Below are 25,502 nucleotides of genomic sequence, written 5' to 3'. Positions count from 1 at the left end.
ATTGTATTTTGTTACTCAAAAGTATTAAAAGATATAACTCAGATTTTCACATATTTGTACGCCTGTTTAATAGTGTCAGTAACATTATACTGTCTTACATAAACACGCACCTCACACTTTATGTCAACCTGTCAAGCTTTATGCCAAGCCACTCAGGGACTTGCTCCTCTTCACCCATCTGGGGCATGAGCCGCCAACAACAGCTCGAAAGAGTTCTCTCTCCTGGGCCAGTCTTTCAGTTTTTCCCCAGGGGTGAAGGTCCTTCATCTCCCAAGGATGAGGTCTTTGGGGGTTGTTTTGGTGTTTCTGAAGCCCGGGGTTTTTATGGGATGGGGTTGCAAGTCCCATGCCCAACTCTCCTGCTTGGCAGAGTTACTTGGGGACTGTGCTAATATTATTTTGTGTCTGTGTTTGCTGGATTGCAACTATATTCATTGTGTGTGACAGTACTGTGTTGTGCACCTTGACCCCAGAAGATTAATGTTTTGTTCAGCTGTATACATGTGTATGATCGAATAACAATGAACTTGAACTTGCTTACACCTAATGGTTGACCTAGCATGATAGTATTTTGCATGGAGTAATAAATTCCTAACATTCTCTGGAAAGTCAAGGATTTAATTTTATGATAAGCAACCCTGAACTCGTGAGCCAGTGGGAATAGCAGATAGGATAGTTTAAATTGGTCAGTATATATGCTGTGGACCAAAGACCCTGTGGCTGTGCAGCGAAGTTCTGTTTTATTTCTGTGATGGCATGAAGATCAGAAGATGATCTGCTCTCTTCTCCCAAAGCCTGTTTTCTGAATCCAGATTGTAGATTAAATCCAGTGTGGAAACTTCACTGTAGTTTCACACAAAAAGACTTCAGCTCGTGATGCTTTGGCTGAAAATCATGTGGCTAACTTCTGTTTTTCATATTTGTGATTTTAATTTTTCTGTATGAATTGCAAATTAATGTCGGCATCACGGTGTCTTTGATTCATTCGACTGAACTTTGAAATTCACATGACAAAACAAATTATATAGAAAAGAAAATCAGACCCGTTAGTCATTTGTGCCAGTAGTGTAATCATGGGTTAGTCTCATGAGCGTTTACAGTTTAACTCTTCCAAGCCTATCATTTAAGCATGAGATCTCTCATTTGTTGAGAATTTAAAATCTAAGAAACTTGCATCATTATTCAGCCCATTGTATTCATTTGGCTGAAAAAATAACTCAGACCATAAGACAAACCAGCAGAACAAGGCCGTTCAGCCCATCAAGTTTGCTCTAGCATTCCATCATGGCTGATCCTGGATTCCACTTAACCCCATACACCTGCCTTCTTGCCATATCCTTTGATGCCCTGACCGATCAGGGAACTATCAACCTTAAATATACCCATAGAATTGACCTCCACCACAGTCTGGCAGAGCATTCCATAAATTTACTACTCTCTGGCTAAAAAAAATCCTCCTTAGCTCTGTTCCAAAAGGTCACCCCTCAATTTTGGAGCTGTGCCCTTTAGTTCTGGATACCCCCACCATAGGAAACTTTCTCTCCACATCCACCCTATCTAGTCCATTCACCATTCAGTAGGTTTCAATGAGATCCCTCTGCATTCTTCTAAATTCCAGTGAGTACAGGCCCAAAGCTGCCAAACGCTGCTCATATGTTAACCTCTTCACTCCTGGAATCATACTCGTGAACCACCTCTAAACTCTCTCCAATGACAACACATCCTTTCTGAGTTATGGGACCCAAAACTGTTGCCAATACTCCAAGTGCAGCCTGACAAGTGTCTTATGAAGGCTCAGCATTATCTCTTTGCTTTTATATTGTATTGCCCTAGAAATAAATTCCAACATTGCATTTGCCTTCTTTACCACAGAAACCTTCTGGGAGTCTTGCATGAGGACTTCCAAGGCCTCTGTACCTCTGATCTATGGACCTTCTCCCCATTTAGACAATAGTCTGCATTATTGTTCTTTTTACCAACATGCATTATTGTACATTTTCCATTAGCTACATTTTTGCCCATTCTTCCAATTTGTCTAAGTCCTGCTGTAATCACATTGCTTCCTCAGCCCTACCTACCCCTCCACCTATCTTCGTATATCATCTGCAAACTTTGCCACAGGGCCATCAATTCCATTATATAAATCATTGACAAACAATGTGAAAAGTAGCGGTCCCAATACTGACCCCTGAGGAACACCACTAGTCACTGGCAGCCCACCCGAAAAGGCCCCCTTTATTCCCACTCACTGCCTCCTGCCTGTCTGCCATTCCTCTATCCATGCCAGTATCTTTGCTGTAATGCCATAGGATTTTATCTTGTTAACCAGCCTCATGTATGGCACCTTATCAAATGCCTTCTGAAAATCCAAGTGAATGGCATCCACTGCCTCTCATTTGTCCACCCTGCTTGTTACTTCCTTGAAGAACTCTAACAGATTTGTCAGGCAAGATTTCCCTTTAAAGAAACCATGCTGACTTTGACTTATTTTATCATTAGTCTCCAAGTATCCCAAAACCACGTCCTTTATAATAGACTCCAACCCTTTCCCAACAACTTCCTTTCTTTTGCCTTCCTCCCTTCTTAAAGAGTGGAGGGACATTTGCAATCATGCAGTCCTCTGGGACCATGCCAGAATCAAGTGATTCTTGAAAGATCATGACCAATGCATCAGTTATCTCTTCAGCAACCTCTCTCAGGACTCTGGGATGTAGTCAGTCTGAACCAGGTGACTTATCCACCTTAAGACCTTTCAGTTTGCCTAGCACTTTTACCTTTTGTAATAGCCATCGCACTTGCTCCTGCTCCCTGACAGTCTTGGACCTCTGGCACACTGCTAGTGTCTTCCACAGTGAAGGCTGATGCAAAGTACGCATTAAGTTCATCTGCCACATCTTTGTCCTTCATTACTACCCCACCAGCCATTTTCCGGTGGTCCAATATCGGCACCCTTTTACTCTTTATATCACTGTATATTATTGGCTAGTTGGCCCTCGTATTTCATCTTTTCCCTTCTTATAGCTTTTTTAGTTGCCTTTTTGTTGGATTTTAAAAGCTTCCCAATCATCCAATTTTCCACCCATTTTTGCTATGTTATCTGCCTTTTCCTTGGCTTTTATGCAGTCAACTTCCCTTGTCAGCCACGGTTGCTTGCCCTGCTATTTGAGAACTGCTTATGTGGGGCATGTCTATCCTGCACTTGGTGAACTATTCCCAGAAACTTCAGCCATTTTTTACTCTGCCATCATCCTTGTAAGTATCCTCCTCCAATCCACCTGGGCAAGCTCTTCTCTCATGCCTCTGTAATTTCCTTTATTCCATTGCGATACTGATACATGTGACTTGTGCTTCTATCTGTCAAATTGTAGTATGAATTCAATCATATTATGATCACTGTCTCCTAAGGGTTCCTTTACATTAAGCTCTCTAATAAGATCTGGGTTATTACACAACATCCAATCTAGGATGGCCTTTTCCCTAGAAGGCTCGAGCACAAGCTTAAAAAGTCATCTCACAGGCATTTCAACAAATTCCCTCTCTTGTGATCCAACACCAACATGATTTCCCAATTTCATTGCATGTTGAAGTCCTCCATTGCAACTGTGACATTATCCTTATTATATGACTTTTCCAGCTCCCTTTGCAATCTCAACCCTACATCTTGTCTACTATTTGGAGCCTATATATGATATCCATAATGTTTTTTGTTACCCTTGCAGTTTCTTAACTCCACCCACAAAGATTCAACATTCTCTGATCCTATGTCACTACTGCTAGAAGTCTCTGCTCCCGAGCTCCCGAGTTGCTGTCCTCTCTGCTGAAGAAAATAGGAACTTACTGTTCACTCAGTCCAGGTCTCCTGTGTTCTTTTATAACTCAACTAAATCTCCCTCCAGACTCCATTCCCAGAATCAGAATCATGTTTATGGTGTGTGTCAGTATCACTGACACACACCATAAAACCTGTTTTGCAGCAGCAGTGCAGTGTAAGACATAAAAATTACAAAGTTACAAATGAAAACTGAAAAAGGCAAGCAACAAGGTTTAAGGACTGTTCAGAAATCTGATGGCAGAGGGGAAGAAGCAGTTTTAAAACATTGAGAGTGGGTCTTCAGGATTGTGTATCTTCTCCTGATGGTTGTAATGCATAGAGGACATGCACAAGAAGATTAAGGTCTTTAATGGTGGATGCCGCCACCTTGAAGCACTGCCTCAATCTGGGATATCGGTGCCTTCCCATAATTATAATCCTCCCATCCTCAACAGTAGTGCAAATCTGTTTATCCTCACTGGTACCATCACATGTACTTAAAATGTGCTGCCACAACAAAACCCAATCTTCATGTGCAATAGTATTATATACATAAAGGATGGAACATTACTGCACAGTCCAGGCTGACCGTTTGGCCTACTCCATGCACCCACCGCTCTCCTTTTTTTAAAAAAAAGTAATGCTTAACTCTTGATCTTTCCTCCAATCACCATGAAATTGTGCCCCATTGTATTCGTGACTGCCACCCAGGGGAAAAAGTGTCAGGTTGCTCACTAGATCAATGCCTCTTATCAACTTGTACACTTGCTCTTCCAGCCGAATTTCCCTGCTTTTATATTAAGTGCAACATCTCAGAAGGCAAGTATTCCACATAATAAAAGCTGAAACTGGTGGAAATGCTGGCAGTTGATGCAGTATCCGCAAAGGGAGGACAGGGATTCTGGCTGATGATCTCTCGTCAGAACTGGGACAAGTGGCAGTGAAGCAAGTTTCAAAAGAGTGCAGCAAAGCGGATGACAAATATTAGATCTGTTTGTTGTCCTTTAGATACAGCCATAATAAAAACATTAACAATTTCCAGGCAAATCACAATCAATGTTATTTTCCTCATGCATGAAGATGATACAACAATCTCAATTATAGAACAGGTTGTGGTTGGTCTTTCAGATGAATTAGATCATCCCGAAATAACCCTGGATAAGTATTCCACAAAATCCTACAAAAAGTAGTAGGTGTGGCCCAGTCCATCGTGGATAAAGCCCTCCCCACCATTGAGCACATCTGCATGAAGTGTTGTCGCAGGAAAGCAATGTCTATCATCTGGGAACCCCACTGTTCAGGTCCTGCTCTCATCAGGAAGAAGGTACAGGAGCTTCAGGGCTCACACCACCAGTTCAGAAACAGTTAATACCCCTCAATCATCAGGCTTTTGAACCAAGGGAATATCTACTTTTGCCTCATCATTGAAGTGTACCCACAACCTATGAACTCACTTTCAAGGACTCTTGACTTTGTGTTCACAATATTTATTATTTATTTATTTGTTACTATTTCTTTCATTTTTTTATTTGCACGGTTTGTTGTATTTTGCACATTGGTTGAACGCCCAAGTTGGTGTGGTCTTTCATTGACCGTATTGTGGTGGTTATTTTATTATAGATTTATTGAGAATGCCCACAAGGAAACAAATCCCAGGGTTGTATATGCTGATACATATGTACTTTGATAGTAAATTTATCTTGAACTTTGATCTAGTGTGTTGCCTAAACTACATTCCCTGCCTTTCTCCTTTCTACAGTAATCTATGGACGGGCACATGAAGGCCCCATTGTAAGGTCCTGTGTATCTCAATATCCTTTCATATGTTGCAGTTTCCTCTGCCACCTTTGTTCATCTAACTAGGGCTGTTCTATGTACCTCTGGCTTAGTTTCTTTTCGCTACCTTTCCATTCACCCAACTGATTGGATGGCATTGAGTTTAAATGTTGCACTTATTTTAATCACAGGCCTTTTCTATGAATGAGCTGATAGACCAACTGGCCTCCATAATACCATAAGATGTAGGAGCAGAGCTAGGCCATTCAGCCCATCAAGTCTGCTCCTCCATTCCATCATGGCTGACTTACTTTCCTTCTCAACCCCATTCTCCTGCCTTCTCCTCGTAACGGTTGACAACCTTACTAATTAAGAAACTATCAATCTCCACTTTAAATATACCCCAAAACTTGGCCCCCACAGTCACCTGTGGTAATGAATTCCACAGATTCATTACCCTCTGGCTGAAGAAATTACTCCTTATCTCTGTTCTAAAGTGTTGCCCTTCTATTCTGAGGCTGTGCCCTCTGCTACTAGAATCCTTCACTAGAAGAAACATCCTCTCCACATCTACTCCATCTAGGCCTTTCAGTATTTGATAGGTTTCAATGAGTTTAAAGTATTTATTATCAAAGTACAAACAGTATGTCACCATATACAGCCCTGAGATTCAACCCTGAGGGAACAGTTCATTGTTGGGATGAGTGAAGTTAGAAACATAGAAACATAGAAAATAGGTGCAGGAGTAGGCCATTTGGCCCTTCGAGCCTGCACCGCCATTCAGTATGATCATGGCTGATCATCCAACTCAGAACCCTGTACCTGCTTTCTCTCCATACCTCCTGATCCCTTTAGCCAGAAGAGCCATATCTAACTTCCTCTTAAATATAGCCAATGAACCGGCCTCAACTGTTTCCTGTGGCAGAGAATTCCACAGATTCACCACTCTCTGTATGAAGAAGTTTTTCCTCATCTCAGTCCTAAAAGGCTTCCCCTTTATCCTTAAACTGTGACCCCTCGTTCTGGACTTCCCCAACATCGGAAACAATCTTTCTGCATCTAGCCTGTCCAATCCCTTTAGAATTTTATACATTTCAATAAGATCCCCCCACAGTCTTCTAAATTCCAGTGAGTATAAGCCTAGTCAAGCCAGCCTTTCTTCATATGTAAGTCCTGCCATCCCAGGAATCAATCTGGTGAACCTTCTCTGTACTCCCTCTATGGCAAGAATGTCTTTCCTCAGATTAGGGGACCAAAACTGCACACAATATTCTAGGTGCGGTCTCACCAAGGTCTTGTACAACTGCAGTAGAACCTCCCTGCTCCTGTATTCAAATCTTTTTGCTATGAATGCCAACATACCATTTGCCTTTTTCACCGCCTGCTGTACCTGCATGCCCACCTTCAATGACTGGTGTACAATGACACCCAGGTCTCGTTGCATCTCCCCTTTTCCTAATTGGCCACTGTTCAGATAATAATCTGTTTTCCTGTTCTTGCAACCAAAGTGGATAACCTCACATTTATCCACATTAAATTGCATCTGCCATGAATTTGCCCACTCACCTAACCTATCCAAATCACCCTGCATCCTCTTAGCATCCTCCTCACAGCTAACACCGTCGCCCAGCTTCGTGTCATCCACAAACTTGGAGATGCTGCATTTAATTCCCTCGTCTAAATCATTAATATATATATATTGTAAACAACTGGGGTCCCAGCACTGAGCCTTGTGGTACCCCACTAGTCACTGCCTGTCATTCTGAAAAGGTCCCGTTTACTCCCACTCTTTGCTTCCTGTCTGCCAACCAATTCTCTATCCACATCAATACCATACCCCCAATACTGTGTGCTTTAAGTTTGCACACTAATCTCCTGTGTGGGACCTTGCCAAAAGCCTTTTGAAAATCTAAATATACCACATCCACTGGCTCTCCCCTATCCACTCTACTAGTTACATCTTCAAAAAATTCTATAAGATTCATCAGACATATTTTCCTTTCACAAATCCATGCTGACTTTGTCCGATGATTTCACCTCTTTCTAAATGTGCTGTTATCACATTTTTGATAACCGACTCTAGCATTTTCCCCACCACCGATGTCAGACTAACAGGTCTATAATTCCCCGGTTTCTCCCTCCCTCCTTTTTTAAAAAGTGGGGTTACATTATCTACCCTGTAATCCTCAGGAACTAATCCAGAATCTAAGGAGTTTTGTGAAATTATCACTAATGCGTCCACTATTTTTTGGGCTACTTCCTTAAGCACTCTGGGATGCAGACCATCTGGCCCTGGGGATTTATCTGCCTTTAATTCCTTCAATTTACCTAACACCACTTCCCTACTAACATGTATTTCCCTCAGTTCCTCCATCCCTCTAGACCCTCGGACCCTTACTATTTCCGGAAGATTATTTATGTCCTCCTTAGTGAAGACAGAACCAAAGTAGTTATTCAATTGGTCTGCCATGTCTTTGTTCCTTATGATCAATTCACCTGTTTCTGACTGTAAAGGACCTACATTTGTCTTGACCAATCTTTTTCTTTTCACGTATCTATAAAAGCTTTTACAGTCAGTTTTTATGTTCCCTGCCAACTTTCTCTCATAATCTTTTTTCCCTTTCCTAATTAAGCCCTTTGTCCTCCTCTGCTGGTCTCTGAATTTCTCCAAGTCCTCAGGTGTGCCACTTCTTTTTGCTAATTTATATGTTTCTTCTTTGGACTTGATACTGTCCCTAATTTCCCTTGTCAGCCACGGGTGCACTACCTTCCCTGGTTTATTCTTTTGCCAAACTGGGATGTACAATTGTTGTAGTTCATCCATGCAATCTTTAAATGCTTGCCATTGCATATCCACCGTCAACCCTTTAAGTATCATTTGCCAGTCTCTCTTAGCTAATTCAGGTCTCATACCTTCAAAGTTACCCTTGTTTAAGTTCAGAACCTTTGTTTCTGAATTAACTATGTCACTCTCCATCTTAATGAAGAATTCCACCATATTATGGTCACTCTTACCCAAGGGGCCTCGCATGACAAGATTGCTAACTAACCCTTCCTCATTGCTGAATACCCGATCTAGAATAATCAGTTATCCCCTTTGGTTCGATGGCCTGATGGTTGAGGGGTAATAACTGTCCCTGAGTCCTGAGGCTCCTATAACTTTCTCCTGATGGTAGCAGTGAAGAGAGAGCATGATCTGGGTGGTGGCATTTTCTAATGATGGATGCTGCTTTCCTGCAACATTGCTTTGTGTAGATTTGCTCAGTGGTGAGGAGAATCCCCCCCCCCCCCATTTTCTAAACACAATTGAGTACAGACTCAACCATCAAACACTCCTCACATGTAAATGTCTCAGATATTTCACATATCCAATCTCAATTTAGTTGCTAATAACTTGCCGTTGTGATGTGTCATCATCTCCACCAGCTCCACCGTTGAGGTATTCAACCTTTAGGCCGTCTAGGCTTTTCAATATTCAATAGATTTCAATGAGATCTCCCCCATTCTTCTAAACTCCATTGAGTACAGGCTCAGAGTAATCAAACACACCCGAAACCTAACTGTCTCATACTTCTTGCAATATCCAATCTCAGTTTAGATGCTAATAACTGACAATACCTTAGTAGAGTTTTTATATTTTCATAGTGTATTTACCACCTGTTTTTGGTGTGTAAAAGAAGTATCCTTGTATGAGTAGTGAGGCAACTTTCCATTCTCTAATGGAGAAAATGCTCAGTCCATCCAAATGACTCATGTTGAAACTTAGCTGGATGCGAGCTGAAAGATATATCCTCTTAACACTTAGCACAATTATCCCAATCATTGCAATTTAACTAATACTTTCCATAAACACAAGAGACTCTGCAGATGCTGGAAATCTTGAGCAACACACATAAAAGTGCTGGAGGAGCTTAGCAGGTTAGGAAGGATCTTGGCACGAAGCATTGGCCGTTTATTCCCTTCCATAAGTGCTGCATGACTTGCTGAGTACCTCCAATACTTTCAATTATGTATTGCTATTTTGTCTATTCTGGGCCAAGTAGAGTCATGCCATAATCTTCATTTAGCTGAGACACTTAGTGAGCAAAGGGACTAAAATTATGTACACCACCAAAATACTGAACTTACTAAGAAAATGGGAGCTGCATTTGAAGATTGTGTCAGTAACTGGGAAGGAAGCTTAATATGAAGGATGGAAGATATTTTATAAGACCATAAGACAAAGGAGCAGAATTAGACCACTTGGCCCATCTAGTCTGCCCCACCATTCCACCATGGCTGATTTAATTTCCCTCTCAACCCCATTCTCCTGTCTTCTCCCTGTAACCTTTGCCACCCTTACCAATCAAGAACCTGTCAACCTTTGCTTTAAATGGCTTGCCCACAGCAGTTGTCTTGTGTGGCAATGAATTCCACAGGTTCACCACCTTCTGGCTAAAGAAACTCCTCTTAAGAAAGATCCTTCTATTCTCAGGCTGTGCTCTCTGGTCCGAGAGCCCCCCCAAATATGGGAATCATCCTCTTCGTGGCAACTGTATCTAGGCCTTTCAGCATTCAATAGGTTTCAATGAGATCCCCACTCTCTCTTGTCACTTGTTAACCCTGCATTTAGCTTACCCACCCAGAATTCTGAAATCCTCTCTGTGAACCTCCCTGCACCTCTATCAGTTTATTCTTCTTTAAAAGTTTTTTGATTGCTTACATGCAAGCACAGTAAGCGGCTGCACGTGGATTTGCATCTTGCCTGAGTTAGCGGAAAGATGCTGGCAGGCAGTAAATGGTTGTAATTGAGACCAGGGAATTTTTCACATTTTTTTCTTGTAGAGAAAGGGAAAGTACACAAAGCTGAGTGAGCTATGAATTATCAGAATAGGCACTTTCAAGGCTGACCTTTGCTTTGCATATCCACACCCTGTAGTCTTTAGCCTTTCTTACATCTTAACTCTGATAAGATTGTCTGATCCTCCCCATGTTCGAGAAGGTCATGGGTGTAACCCTTCCTGACCATCCATCTTGCCAGCTAGGCTATTTTGAATGCTGGCATTGTTGCATTTCAGCAAAAATATTTTTGTCATTTACTTAAACATTATTTACTATCACAAGTTACCGTGAGCATTGTGGGTCCAGTGGTATATTTTGGTTATTAAAAACTGAACTACCAACATTTTTACACAAATGACTTTCTGTACTTGTGGCTTTTCATGGGTAGCATTTCAGTATGAGAGATGACTGATCTTTTAGTAGGTCATTGTTAACTCCTACATTGGTACCATCAATTTATGTTGTGCTTTTTAAAAAATATGTCACTGAACACTTGAGAGGGCAGTTCAGTGGGTCATCTTGTGGGATCTAGTTAAATGCAAGCAGAGAATAGAAAAACAGCAAATTTGTAGACAACGAGGAAATCTGCAGATTCAAGCAACACACACAAAATGCTGGTGGAACGCAGCAGGCCAGGCAGCATCTATAGGGAGAAGCACTATCAATACTTCGGGCCGAGCCCCTTCGTCAGGACTAACCGAAAGAAAAGATAGTAAGGGATTTGAAAGTAGGAAGGGGAGGGGGAAATCTGAAATTATAGGAGAAGACAGGAGGGGGTGGGGTGAAGCTGGAGAAGGGAAAGGATCAAGGGACAGGAGGCCTAGGGAGAAAGAAAGGGGGAGGGGAGCACCAGAGCGAGATGGAGAACAGGCGGAGTGATGGGCAGAGAGAGAGAAAAAAAGAGGAGGGGGGAAAAAACTAAATATATCAGGGATGGGGTAAGAAGGGGAGGAGGGGCATTAACAGAAGTTAGAGAAATCAATGTTCATGCCATCAGGTTGGAGGCTACCCAGACAGAATATATCCAACCGGTGTGTGGCTTCATCTTGACAGTAGAGGAGGCCATGGTTAGACATATCAGAATGGGAATGGGATGTGGAATGACATATCAGAATGGGAGTGAATTTGTAGACCAAGCTATGCACTTGAGACATTACGCAGTTCTTACTGCAAACAAAATATAAACACTCTGTCAATTCTGAGCCATTATAGTGGAATTATACTTTAACCACTGGATTATGATTTGACCTAATGGGACATGAGAGGAAAATAATGAAAGCTGCCTAGCATCTTGATAGATGTAATAGTTCAAAGTAAATTTTATTATTAAAGTACTTGTGTGTTGTTGTGTGAATGAAGTCACTGGAGAGAAGTACTGGTAGATATGAGGTGGGTTCTTTAATCGACAAAATAAGGTACAGCAGACATTATATGGGGGTGCTTTCAGTCAAAATGTCTGGCTGGTCTAACGTGGGGCTTGATGTTTTATGTCCTAAACATCAAAGGACAATTCCATATTTACAATGTATCTACAAAGCTTTCTTTGAAACTACACACAAACTTCACACTTCCCAGTTTGCATTCACACCACAGCCATCCAAATAAATTTTAATCAGCATTGTCTGGTCTGGAAATCACAGCTCTTCAGAGCCCATTGTTCAAGCTGCAGTCTAATTAAATCCACAATTTATACTCGGACCCAAAGGCGGATAGCCGAAGTCATTTGCTAAATGTAAGTGTACTAAACCCAAGAATTTCTGTAACATCTGTGACCATATACTACCCTGAGATTAATTTTCTTGCAGGCATTCCCAGTAAAACAAAAACATACAATAGAATCGATGGAAAAACTGCACACAGAGACTGACAAATAAGCAAAGTGCAAAAGAAAACAAACCATAATAGTAAATAGATGGACTGAATTGAATAAATAAATCGACAAAGGCAGTTATTCCATGTTGCTTCACTGAAGACCCTGATTCAACAGCATCAAATGATTAATCACTATGATAGTGTTCTTAATAAATGTAAACATGTTGGCTGGTGGTGTAGTGGCATCAGAACTGGACTTTGAGACAAGTGGTTTCAGGTTCGAGTCTGGCCGGCTCTTTGCACGTGTTCCATCCATGCTGGGTCGTGCATTGAACTAGCAATAGAGAAATGCTAAAGAAACGGCAAGGCTGCAGACCGATGTGCCATAAAGCACGGAGAGAAATAAAGAAAAATGAGTGGAAATGAAACATTCTCTCAGTTAAGTAGCAAGAACTGTGCAACTTTCCCTGTGGAACTTTTCTTCATTTGACCTCTGACCTTTCACTTGAAAGACATGGATTATAATCAAGCTATATGTTTTGCAAATATATGTGGCATTTTTGCTTGTGAAATATCTTGTGAAAGTGCTATTCTTTGAAAAAACTTTGCTGTTATAATAGTTTTGCCTTATTAGGACTGAAAACTGTTTATCTGTACACATTAAATTTAATCATTAAATTTCCTCAAAACTGTTCTCAATAAAATGTTAAATACCAGTAATCAAGAAAAGCCCACTGATATTATATGATTCAATCTTAATCTTTCTCTTTGTTTTTGTGGATGTGGGTAGAAAAATTTTCCATTATTGATGCCACTTGATAATAAGTACTTTCTATTGGATCACATGTATACATACTTTGCTCTATTGTTCCTTAACTTCCTTTTAATCTGTGGTGAATAGTTATTCTGCATAGTTCAGGGGTAGCCCACCTTTTACATTCCTTGCGTCAATTTTTTCATGCACGAGTTTAGATGCGCCATACAACTCCTGTACCCCCATTCATTTCTTGTAAAAATGTGTTAATGTAGACATATTTAGTATTTTTACATGATATTTTGATTTAATATAAAAACATTACTTACCTTAATGAGACTTTTAACAAATATATTTTGTCTTCTTTTGATTTCCTTTTTCTTAATCACATATTCTTTCCGTAACTCAGACCCAAGCACTAGCTTCAGTTTTCCTTCTATTTCAGTCTGATGTTGTGTTTTATAGTGTCTGTTAAGATTTTGTCTTCTATTATGTGAGAAAGTGTTTTCACAAACAATGCACAACAGTTTTCCTGATGGACCCGCTATAAATAAGAATTCATTTTCCCACTGTTCATTGAATTCACGCTTACTATCACTTTCTGATTTTCTTTTGCACTGTGATGGTTAACTGAATGTAAAAAAAACAAGCTTTAATTTTCAAAAAAGTACAAAACTGCAAATGTTCACAAAGGATGAACAAAGCACAACTCCGTAGTGCATGAGTGTCAATTGCATACTGGCAAAACCTGCGATGCACCGCTGGTGCAGACGCCTGGTGCCTCAGGATCAAAGAAGTATCAAACGTGTGTTGAACAGTTATGGAACGACTGCAGAACAAAAGTCCTTCTTTCCTAGTTGGACTCATTGAACATCTTTTTAAAAATTGAAAACAGATTAATGTGAAAGAAGATAACATTCGCCAAAAGATGTGCACGAAATAATAAGGTTGCTAAAAATAATTGCTAATTATTTAGATTTATTCTCAGTAAAACCCATTTCTAGTTCTAAGCTACTTAAATTCCTGTTATAAGTATTTTTATTCTACAAATCGGTTTTTGGTTAATACTTTTTGCATGAGTAGGCTTACTTTTTTATTATTATCACTGGGGTGCAATGCGCCACTTCTAATCATCCAATGCGCCACTTTTGGCGCATGTGCCATAGGTTGGCCAACCCTGGCCTAGTCCATCAACCTGCACTGAGACCTTAGCCCGCTAACTCCCTCCCACCCATGTACATATCTGAGCTTCGTCTGTGGCGTTTGGCCTAAAATGATTAATTCTAAATGTTGGCATTCAAATGAAGGTGAGGATGATGTTCATAACTGAAAATGTATTAGAAATGAGTGCATTTTGACATTTATGGTGTATTGGGATATAGGCATATAATGAATATACAAAAGCTGACATCAACTTTCCTATTGTGGATGATCTTAAAGCAGATGCTAATTGATTTAAAAAGCCAATCACAACTTAGTCTATAATTGAGATTGTTTTATCATCTTCTGAGCATGCACTAGGAATATCGCATAGTTAATGCTATATCTTGATATGTTCATGATTTTATTATGGCTGTATTTAAAGAACAATTATGATTATGAGCAAATCTCGAAAACGCTTCTCAAATGCACACACCCAAAGACCTGGGCGTGTGAATTATGTGAAAATTGTTTTACATCAAACGCATTGTCTTTAAGAACAATGACCCATAAATTAAGCGTTTAAAGTTGCAGTGTGACCAAATACCGAATACAGAACTAAATTAGAATGCATTGTTGAAGGAGCAAGGGATATTCTCATATGATGAAAGAGAAGCAGGCCATTTTATTCACTTCCATTTGAAGTGAAAGTAATTTTGAAATCATAAATATATTTAAACATTTATAATTCTCACAAGTCTGAGCACATGTCAAATAAAAAAAGACTTGCTTGAGTTGTTCAGCTGTGTGGTGAAGTTGAGATTCACTAAATGATTTTATTTTTGATCTAAAATGTTTTCATTGCATTCAGGTCAAAAGTGAAACTGAATATTTTGACTGGTATCTTGCATATTTTCACACAGAGCTGGGTTCATAGATATTAACAATTCTTTTGGTTGTTATTGCTTATTAAGCATCTTTTCTAATGTGTTTGGTCCCTATCTGCCTTCCATGACGTCAGTCTATCACTGGACCTACTTCTGCCTTGCATGATGGCCAGCTCCTGCGTAGTCATTTGTCAACGCATGGTTTTGCAGTCATCAGGACATGTTGCGTTAATGCTTTAGACTTTATGCTGAGCAGCAGGCAATTGAGGAAAATTGAGGAAAATTCACGGTTGTACTATTAGAATGGACACAACGATGAAACTCAGCTAATAACAGTTTGGCCAAAGGGTCTGCTTTTGTGATTTAGTACTCTATGACCCTACAATTCATAAGAGTGGACTGCAAGGCAGGCCTCTTGTATGATACAAACCAATTCACATAACTGATTGAGAACTGTGATCATGGTTAACATTGTCAACTTTACAGCAATTGGCTAAACTAATTACAGTAATTTTCAAAATTTGTATTAAAACTGAAAGTAGCTTATTTGTAAATGTCTGCCAGATTTCCTGGCCTGGGTTTGACTGTCTTTACAATATTTCTGTTGTACAAGTGTCATATCTGCTGCTTCAAACACTTTTTTTTCCATTGTTGTTGCGTTTTATTTACTACGAGAGCTGTTTGAATCTTTCCATTTTAGAACCTGAGCTCAGAGCTTTCAAGCTGTAAATCACAAGATGGATTCTAAAGAAAAAAGCTCATTCCAATCTTTCAGCCGTTTGCATTCCAAATGCCATCACCATCGTCTGGTAGTTGGCTCTTTCAAGGAGTATCCACAGGGTATCCTTTTTATTTGGAGCACGTTTTCAGTTTGTTGTATGTATTTATTACACACTTAGCTAGCTGGGTCTTGGCCATTTATTTGGTGCTAGTTTCTATAACAACTTGGAATACGTACTCATTTACTTGGGCCCTTAGCCATCAATGACCTCCCGTCTCCTCCTTCCTCTGAAGTTGATGGTACAATGGGAGTTCATCATCCTGTCTGCAATCTATTGCATCCACTGTACAAGGGATTGGCCTCTAAAGCTTCACCATAGCCCTGTTGACCAGCCTTACCCTTTTCCACCTCTCACAACGGGGACTTAGGGTTGGACCTTGAGAGGCCTGGGATATGTAGGAAAGTAGTAAATCTGCTTAGAACATGTCGGTCATTTAAAGCTGAGCCATTGAGTTATTAATTCCTTTCAACTCCTAACAGTTCAGTACCTGAGCATCATTCTGTTAAAGTGGTTCTTCCTAAAGGTCATAGAGTCACAGAACACTACAGTGCAGAAACAGGCCCTTCAGCCCATCTAGTCCATTTGTTAATGTTCCTTTTTGCACCCTGTGGCTTTTTTTTTGCTGTTTCCTTAGTGTTTGTTTTTCTGCGAGGCCGAGTTGCAACAGATTTTCAGTGGATGCAATAGATTGCTAGCTCAACGCCCAACCCAGCATGGATGGAAAGCATGCAAGGGGCCGGCTGGATTTGAACCATTTATCTCAAAGACCGGTGCTGATGCCTCTACACCACCGACCAGCAGATGTAGTTCATGCAAACTATTAATCTCTCTAGTCCCTTTGACCTGCACCCACACCATTGTCCTTCATACCCCACAGCCATCCATGTACCTATTCAAAGTTTTCTTAGATGTTGAAATCAAACTCACATCCATCACTTCTGCTGCAGCTCGTTACACTGAGTGAAGAGGTTCCCCCTCATGTTCTCCTTAAACATTTTACCTTTCCTCCTTAACTCATGACTTCTAGTCTCACTCAACTTTAGTGGAAAAAGCCTACTCGCATTTACCCAATCAATACCCCTCATAATTTTGTATACACTATCAACATAGAAACATAGAAAACCTACAGCACAATACAGACCCTTCAGCCCACAATGCTGTGCCGAACATGCACTTACTTTAGAAGTTACGTAGGGTTACCCATAGCCCTCTATATTTCTAAGCTTGTTGTACCTATCCAAGAGTCTCTTAAAAGACCCTTTTGTATCTGCCTCCACCACTGTTGCCAGCAGCCCATTCCACACACTCACCACTCTGAGTTTTTTTTAAAAAAAGCTTACCCCTGACATCTCCTCTATTCCTACTTCCAAGCACCTTAAAACTGTGCCCTCTCATGTTCACCATTTCAGCCCTGGGGAAAAAGGGCACACATGATTAAATCTCCCCTCTTTCTCCTCTGCTCTGGAGAATAAAGTCCTAAACTACTCACCCTTTCCCTATAACTTGGGTCCTCAAACCCTGGCAAATCCTTGTAAATTTTCTCTGCACTGTTATAATCTTACTGAGATTTTTCCTGTAGGTAGGTGACTGAAGCTACACCCAGTTCTCCTAATTAAGCCTCACCAATGTCTTATACAACTTCAGCATAACATCCTAACTCCTGCACTCAGCATCTTGATTTATGAAGGCTAAAGAGTCCTGAAGAAGGGTCTTGGGCCCAAAGCATCGACTGTTCATTCAGTTCCATAGATGCTGACTGACCTGCTGAGCTCTTGCAGCATTTGGTTCATGTAGCTTTGAATTTCCAGCTACTGCAGACTTTCTCGTGTTTATAATGTGCCAAAAGCTCTCTTTATTGCCCTATATGACACTTCAGTGTTAAGTATTAGTGAGAGGCTGTGCCTAACTTCAGCATTCCAGCAGTATCATTGTGGATTTTTTTTCTAGGGTAAGTCATGCTTAACCGGTCAAAGTGGTATTTAAACTTCATTGCAGAACGCCAATAGAGGGGATTAATACCAACATCTTATTTATGGTGTATCCCTTACCTTCTCTCTGCAGTCTGAAAGTTCCATGAATGTTTCAAGCAAGGTCCAACTAAACAGGAACCATCATGTAACACACACAAAATGCTGGAGGAACTCAGCAGGCCAGGCAGCATCAAGGAGGGGTGGGGGGGGGGGGGGGGAGAAAAGTACAGCTGACGTTTTGGCCAAGACCCTTCGGCAGGAGCAATTATGTGCAGCTGCTGCTGGTGGTTTACAATTTTCAAAAGCTGTAATGTTCTTTTCTCTCTGGTATCAACACATTATCTTCATAGGCGCCAGCGCAGCAAAACAATGAACCCAATTAAGTAAATGGTTTCTTAAGGCTGTTGAATGATCACTAATCCAGCTAATGTGGCTAATCTAGCCTCCGATAGAAACGATAGTTTAGTTAGGGGGTGAAGTCGGATCTGTGTAGACAACCACAATGGTTATGTGTGGCTTTGACTTTGGCAAAATTCAAATCTAATTTATGTCCATGCTCTTTCAATGTAATGTTAAAAAAAGTTTTACTCAAAACTTGGCAAGGTGACTGAGAGTTGTGAATGATGAAGAACCTATGGACCATTTGTTTGTGCTTCATAAATCTTCAATCATTTTATTATAATATAAAAAAAATCGGACCTCCAGCATCTGCTGGAAACATTTATTCAGAGCAGCCTACGCAAAATGCTGAAGCAACTTAGCAGGTCAGGCAGCATCCATGGAGGAGAATGTACAGTCATTGTTTTGGTCCAAATCAGATTTGGAAAGGAAGGGTGGAAGAAGCCAGACTAAGAAGGTGAGGAGAGGGGATGGAGTCCGTGCTGGCAGGCGAGAGGGAAGGTGGATGGGTGGGAGAGGGGGGAATGAAGTGAGAAGCTGCTACTGATGGGTGGAAAAGGTTGGATAGGCTGAAGAAGTAATAATCTGATAGGAGAGGAAAAATGTGATTCTATTTGACTGCTAATAACAGAATTGCCCCAATGGATTGCCTCCCAAGTTTATTCAAACTAATGACAGATTTGACAAGTGCCAAATCTTGAGAGAAACAAGTTCTTTGTAAATTGATATTCCGTGTAGGTTGGGATGCCCAAAAAACCAGATATTTCTTAGCATGTCATAGTATAACCTAAAAGTATTGAAATTAACAGCAGGCTTCGATGGTCACACTCAATGGTTTGACACTGGACTCTGTTTACAGCAGACTCTTCCCTATCTGTTTCTTCTCATACCTTCCCGATGTTGGTATTCTTCTGAAATTTGGTTCACTAAAGAGAGATGACATAAGATTTCTGAGGTGGCTCCTTTATCAGCTAACACGAGGAAATCTGCAGATGCTGGAAATTCAAACAACAACACACACAAAATGCTGGTGGAACACAGCAGGCCAGGCAGCATATATAGGGAGAAGCACTGTCGATGTTTCAGGCTGAGACCCTTTATCAGCTTTTGGTTTACCAAGTGGAGGAACTTGAAATTCAGCAAATTTAACAAACTTAATCTCGCATTTCTTCAGGCATTCCTTAGGATCAAGGATGCTTTGCTTTCACTTCTGCTCTGTGGCCTTTGATGAAAGCAGTGAGGGCAGAAACTGTTTGACAAGGCAGCTGGATGTGAGGAGCTTACTTCTGCATTCTTCCCTGGGTTTCTGTGAACATAGATGCCACGGGCTCAGGGTTCTTAATCTAGTCTTGAACGCTGCTGCAATCTTGGGCTGGTGAACCAAAGGAGTCGGGCAAGATGTCGCAACTTTTCAAGAAGGGTTTGAAAATATCTTTCACCATTTTATTCCATGCGAAATGGACACGGGTAGAGATTGCCATTGGACTCCATTCAGCACAGAAGCAGAACTGTGAGCCCACTGTGGCTATGCCGATCATCTGTACTGTTTTGAGAATGTGCAGGAACGATTTGATTTGCTCACCGGAGTTTACTGAGTGTAGTTAATGTCTTGAATCGGTATCGGGTTTATTATTGCTGACTTGGGATGTGGAAGTTGTTTTGCAGCAGCAGTACAGTATAATACATAAAATTTACAATAAACTATAATGAAATATGCAATACTGTGCAGAAGTCTTAGGCACCCTAGATTTTTAATATGGTTTTCACAGAGTGATTCAATGTCATTGAGGCTGGGATTACCTGGGGGGGGGGGGGGGTGGAAGAGAGAGAGAGAGAGAGAGAGAGAGAAGCGAGTGAGACAGCCAAGTCTGCCGCAGAACTGTGGCAAGTTCTCCAAGATATTTGCAGCAATCTTATAAAACTGCACAACAATGTAGCTAACAGAATTGGCGCAGTTTTAAAGGCAAAGGTGGTCACACGAAATATTGATCTGATTTAGTTTTTTTTCACTGTTTACTGCACATTATAGTAAATTTTAAATAGAAGGCAGAGGAGAACGGGGAGTGGAGACAGAAAATTTTAAAAACAACGAACACTAAATATTTAAGCTACATACAGATCAGAAAAAATTCCCATTATTTTCCCCACCGTTCCCTCTTTGCCAACTTTCTACATGTTTGATTTTTATTTTACATGTTCTCAGTTGTGTTATAACATGTACTTAGTTTTCATTGTTCCTGACTTTAATCCTGCAGCATTTCGCGTTTTTATGTTGGATTTCCAGCATCTGCTGCGGCCTGGTCTAGATGCCCGCTTCTCAGTCCACATCCCACTCCTGAAAAGAGATTAAACAATGAATGTTGGTGCAGTGTTGAGTTCCTTTCATACTATCTATTGCTGATACCTCTGGGGCAAATGATTATAGTTTAAAGTCCTACTTCAGGGATTTGTCAAGAGCCTATCTTGATAATCTGTAGGATTTGTGAGGACACTGAGGTAGGTGTAAGAGTCACACCCATGGGGCACGGCATCAATCCAAAGGTCATATCTGCTCTCTCAGATGGATGTCAAACCCCCTTGACACTTTACAAAGAAGAGCTAAAGAGTTTTCCCTGGTTCCTGGCAATCGTTCAGCTGTCAGCTTCCATCACTAAGTTAGACCATCTGATTCACATTGCTAGTGGGTGCTTGCTGTGTGCAAATTTCAGAATGGCTACTATACGCCTTCTCATTAATGCTATCAGAGAGGAAGCACAAGAGTCTGAAGACACACATTCTACATTGTTGGAACAGGTTCTTCCCCTCTTCCATCAAATTTCTGTAAGGATAATGAACTAAGGACAACGCCTCACTATTTTTTGTTTTCTTTTTGCACTTATTTAATTTTACATATATGATAAATAAATCTGATTCTGATATTTCTTATTTCTTTCATTCCTTTAGAATATTCTGTGTGGCATAATTAGCAATTTGGCTGTTCATTTGAAAGATCTCAATCCTTTTTAAGTGCAATAGCAAATAGAACATAGAACATTATAGCATAATACAGGCCCTTTGGCCCATAATGTTGTGTCAATCTTTTAATCTACTCTGAGATCAGTTCAACCCTTCCTTTCTACAGTGCCCTCCATTTTTAATATCATTCATGTACCGCTCAAGGAGTGCATTAAATGTCCACAATGTATCTGCCTCCACCATCACCTCTGGCAGTGCATTCCATGCACCCATCACTCTCTGTGTTAAAATAAAATAAAATAAAATAAAATAAAATAATAATCTCTAGCAAACCCCCCCCCCTCCATAGTTTCCTGCAATCCCATTCAAATTATTAGCCATTTTCATCCTGGGGGTGAAAATCTTATTTGTTATTTTATTTTATTTGGGATACAGCACGGAGTTGGCCCTTCAAGCTGCATCGCCCTGACAATCCTGATTTAATCGTGACCTAAACAAGGGACAATTAAAATAAATGACCAGTTAACCTACCCGGTACATCTTTGGAGTGTGGGAGGAAGCTGGTGATCTGGAGGAAACAGGCATTTCATGGGGAGGACGTACAAAGACTCCTTACGGAAGGGCACCGGATTTGATCTCTGAACTCCGGTTGTCTACTTGACCAATGCCTTTTATCATCTTATGCACCTCTATCAAGTCAACTCTCGTCCTTCTTTGCTCCAAAAAGAAAAGCCTTAGCTTGCTCAACTTATCCTGATACGATAGCCTCTCCAGCCCAAGCAGAATCCTGGTAAATCTCCTCTGCACCCTCTCTAAAGCTGAGGAAATAGACACAATGCTTTAAATAATGCATACAGATGTTTCCAAGGTTGTTTTTTTTATACTTTCATACTTGTCGTTCACTCATTTACACCAACATGTTATCTCAGTGAAACTATTCATTTGACATTCCTCTTCACTCCTCTGCGGATGCATGAAGGTGAATTGCTGATTTCTTTTGTTTGATAAAACATTTCCCAGTTTACTGCATGAGTCATTGAAAGGAAAAACACCCTTTTATATATCATGATCTTTTAAACATCGCCTTCAGATATTTAGTTCTGTGCTTATCAGAAATCTTTAATTATAAAAGGGGATTAACTTAAAAATGGGGATTGCCCAGAATAACAGTACCGCCATCTCTAAGCAAATAACACCTGCACGCCAACTTTCTTTTCCTTTTACATTTCTGCAAATTTTTGATTGAATACATATATAATTGTATGCTTATTTTCTGTAATATTTTGTATCACCATATTCCCCTCCCTGGCCTCTTACCTCTTCTCCTTACCTGCTTATCACCACCCCTCCTTCCGTTACACCCATGGTCCATTCTCCTCTTCTATCTGATCCCTCCTTCTTCCCTTACACCCATGGTCCACTCTCCTCTCCTCTTCGATTCCTCCTCCTTCCCTTACACCCATGGTCCATTCTCCTCTTCTATCTGATCCCTCCTTCTTCCCTTACTCCCATGGTCCATTCTCCTCTTCTATCTGATCCCTCCTTCTTCCCTTACACCCATGGTCCACTCTCCTCTCCTCTTCGATTCCTCCCCCCTTACATCCATGGTCCATTCTCCTCTCCTCTTCGATTCCTCCTCCTTCAGCCCTTTCTCTTTTCCACCTTTCGCCTCCCTGTTCATCCCCCTCCTCCACCCACCTCGCTTCACCTATCACCTTCAAGCTTGTGCTCCTACCCCTCCCCTACCTGCTTCTGCTGCCTGACCCACTGAGGTCCTCCAGCATTTGTATGTATTACACTGTGCGTAGTAAAGTATGGTACAGGCCCTTCGGCCCACAATGTTGTGCTGGCCTCTTAATATACCGTTAAGACCAATCTTGCCCTTCCCTCCCACATCAGACTAACACTGAGGCCTTCCATTGGCTGGGGTCAACCATGAAAGTTGTTCATGTTCCTGCTGTTTATGTGACGTGCAAGTCAGGGCAGAATAATAGGAAGGGCAAGCTGTTGCCCTCTCTGTGCAGTGGCTGAATCTAACGGGACAGCAGAAACCGACACAGCTTGGTGCCAGCCACATCACAGGAGTTGCTAGTCAGCGTTGAATTCAACTCTGTGCCTTGGGGTCTGTGGTTCCAGATTATTCCTTGGGGTTTGCTCCCTGAGGTTTTCCCTGTGTCTGGCTACAGCCACAAGGTGGTGGAGGTTTGAGATCGAGAGTTTTCCTCCTCCGAGATGAGCTGCCAACCACATCTGTGTGAAGCAACTGGTTTTAAGGTGCCATTGCCCATTCTCCTGTCAGTGGAAAGGGTTCCACTGGGCTTAGTCAGTAAGCCAGACATGAAGGCCAAGAGCTTGACTTGGTTATCAAAGGTTATTTGAGATGCACGCCATTGGGAGCATTTAATAGGCTGTAGGAACTTATCCCCACTACCAGCCCCGACTTGTAGCAACCTTAAGGAACCAGACTGTCAGGATATTCTCACAGCAGTTCCAACCGCCTATCCGTTTCCCTCAAATTGCACTTGGATGGGTATCGCCATTTCTTTGTTGTTATCACTAGTTCTTTGTGGTAATTGGGCCCATTCCTAGCACTGAGGGATTACCTTCACAGAAGGGCTGTGGTTGTTTAAGATATGACCCATTACTGTCTTCCTGAGAATAATCAGGGATAGAAGTTAAATGCTGCCCTTGTCATCCCGTCTCGCATCCCGTGGAAGTACTCACGAGGAGATGCTTCCTCACACTTATTGAGTTGGATTAATAATAACAGTTGCCATGTGATGGCTTCCTGACAGACTGCTTGGTGCCTTGATAGGAAGCCATGTGGGCAGCATGGTGGCATATAGGTTGGCACAATCACTTCACAACGTCGGTGATCATCAATCCAGGTTCGATTCCTGCTGCCGTCTCTCAGGAATTCTTCATGTGTCTGTGTGGATTCCCTCCGGTTTCCTCTCATTTTCCAAAGATGTACAGGTTAGGGTTAGTAAGTTGTAGGTGACACTTGCCCTCAGCGTAAACCTCACTAATTTGATTTGACGCAAGTGACGTATTTCACTGGATGCTATGATGTACAGGAGTGCCCCCCCCCTTACAGAGGTAGAGCGTTCCTATGAAACCTTTCTTAAGCTGAAATGGCGTAAAGCGAAGAACCATTAATTTATACGGGAAAAATTTTCGTAAAAGTGAAAATCCTCTTTGCAATGTGAAAACATGTTACTGATGTAGGTCTTTTGTAAAAGTGAAGTGGCGTAAAGTGAACACTCCTAAAGCAGGGGGACACCTGTATAAATAAAGCTAATCTTTCTTTCTAACCCTTTCTAAAGGAAAGAAGGGGAAAAAAATAAAGGGCATAAAGGAATAAAAACAGCAGCATCAATTTCCTTGGGAAAATGAAGCCTCGCATTGTAAAATAAAATGTTCAGTACAGTCAGTCACATCCTCCACACCAAAGGTTTTATGACCTACGAGTGTTTTCTATTATGTAGACAGATGGTGCAGCCAATTTGTTGACAATGAATCAAATTAGCTTTTAGTTTTGATGGAATAATTCCAGGTTTTGGAAATATTCTGATAATGCTTCTTAAGAAAAGACTGGAGGAGTCTCAGATGGAGCAATGACTTTAGTATGGACAGTCTGCATCCTTTGTTGCCCTTATTACAGCTATTCTGACATCCAGTGGAAGTTCTCAGGAGGAGATGCTTGCTCACGTTTATTGGATTAATATACTGTTGCCACATGATGGCTTCCTAACAAACAGTCAAATTTCTGCAGATGTACCATGGAGAGCATTCTAACTGGCTGCATCACCGTCTGGTGTGGGAGAAGCTGGGGGTGGGGTTGCCACTGCACAGGCTCAAAGAAAACTGCAGACAGTTGTAAACTTAGTCAGTTCCATCATGAGCACTCGCCTCCGTAGTATCCAGGGCATCTTCAAAGAGCAATGCCTTAAAATGGCGGAGTCTATCATTAAGGGCCCCCATCAACCAGGGCATGCCCTCTTCTCTTTGCTACCATAAGGAAGGAGATGCAGGAGCCTGAAGGGACACACTCGATGATTCAGGGATAGCTTCTTCCCCTCTGTCATCCGATTTCTAAATGGACATTGAACCCATAAGCACTATCTCACTACTTTTTTATTTCTATTTTTGCACTAATTATTTCACTATTTTATCTAGCTATAAATATATATATATATTTACTGTAATTCACTTTTTTTTTCTGTTATTATGTATTGCATTGTACTGCTGCCACAAAGTCAACAAATCTCGCAATACATGTTGGTGATATTGAAACTGATTCTGTTTCTCTATGTGTGAAGGACCTGTAAAGCATACAGATAAGCTGACTTTTTAGATTTGACTATGTTCTGAAGAGTTGGTTCGAGATGAATG

At 41.1% G+C, this 25,502-nt stretch overlaps 1 protein-coding gene across 4 annotated transcripts in view; it reads left to right on the top strand.

The window, feature by feature from the left end:
• LOC132378305 (apoptosis regulator Bcl-2-like) overlaps positions 1 to 25,502 on the top strand; it is a 157,679-nt gene that overhangs the window by 26,965 nt on the left and 105,212 nt on the right. The window contains exon 2 of one of the 4 annotated variants that reach the window (XM_059945119.1): positions 12,214 to 12,884. The exons of the other annotated variants lie outside the window; for them this stretch is intronic. Within the exon in view, the coding sequence (XP_059801102.1) occupies positions 12,214 to 12,282 (69 nt within the window). The 3' untranslated portion in view covers positions 12,283 to 12,884. Of the gene's footprint in view, positions 1 to 12,213; positions 12,885 to 25,502 lie in introns of those variants that run through there. 4 annotated transcript variants of the gene reach the window in all.

This window comes from Hypanus sabinus, chromosome 20, assembly GCF_030144855.1.
Source record: "Hypanus sabinus isolate sHypSab1 chromosome 20, sHypSab1.hap1, whole genome shotgun sequence".
NCBI lineage: Eukaryota > Metazoa > Chordata > Chondrichthyes > Myliobatiformes > Dasyatidae > Hypanus > Hypanus sabinus.
This window is presented reverse-complemented; position numbering and strand designations above follow the sequence as displayed.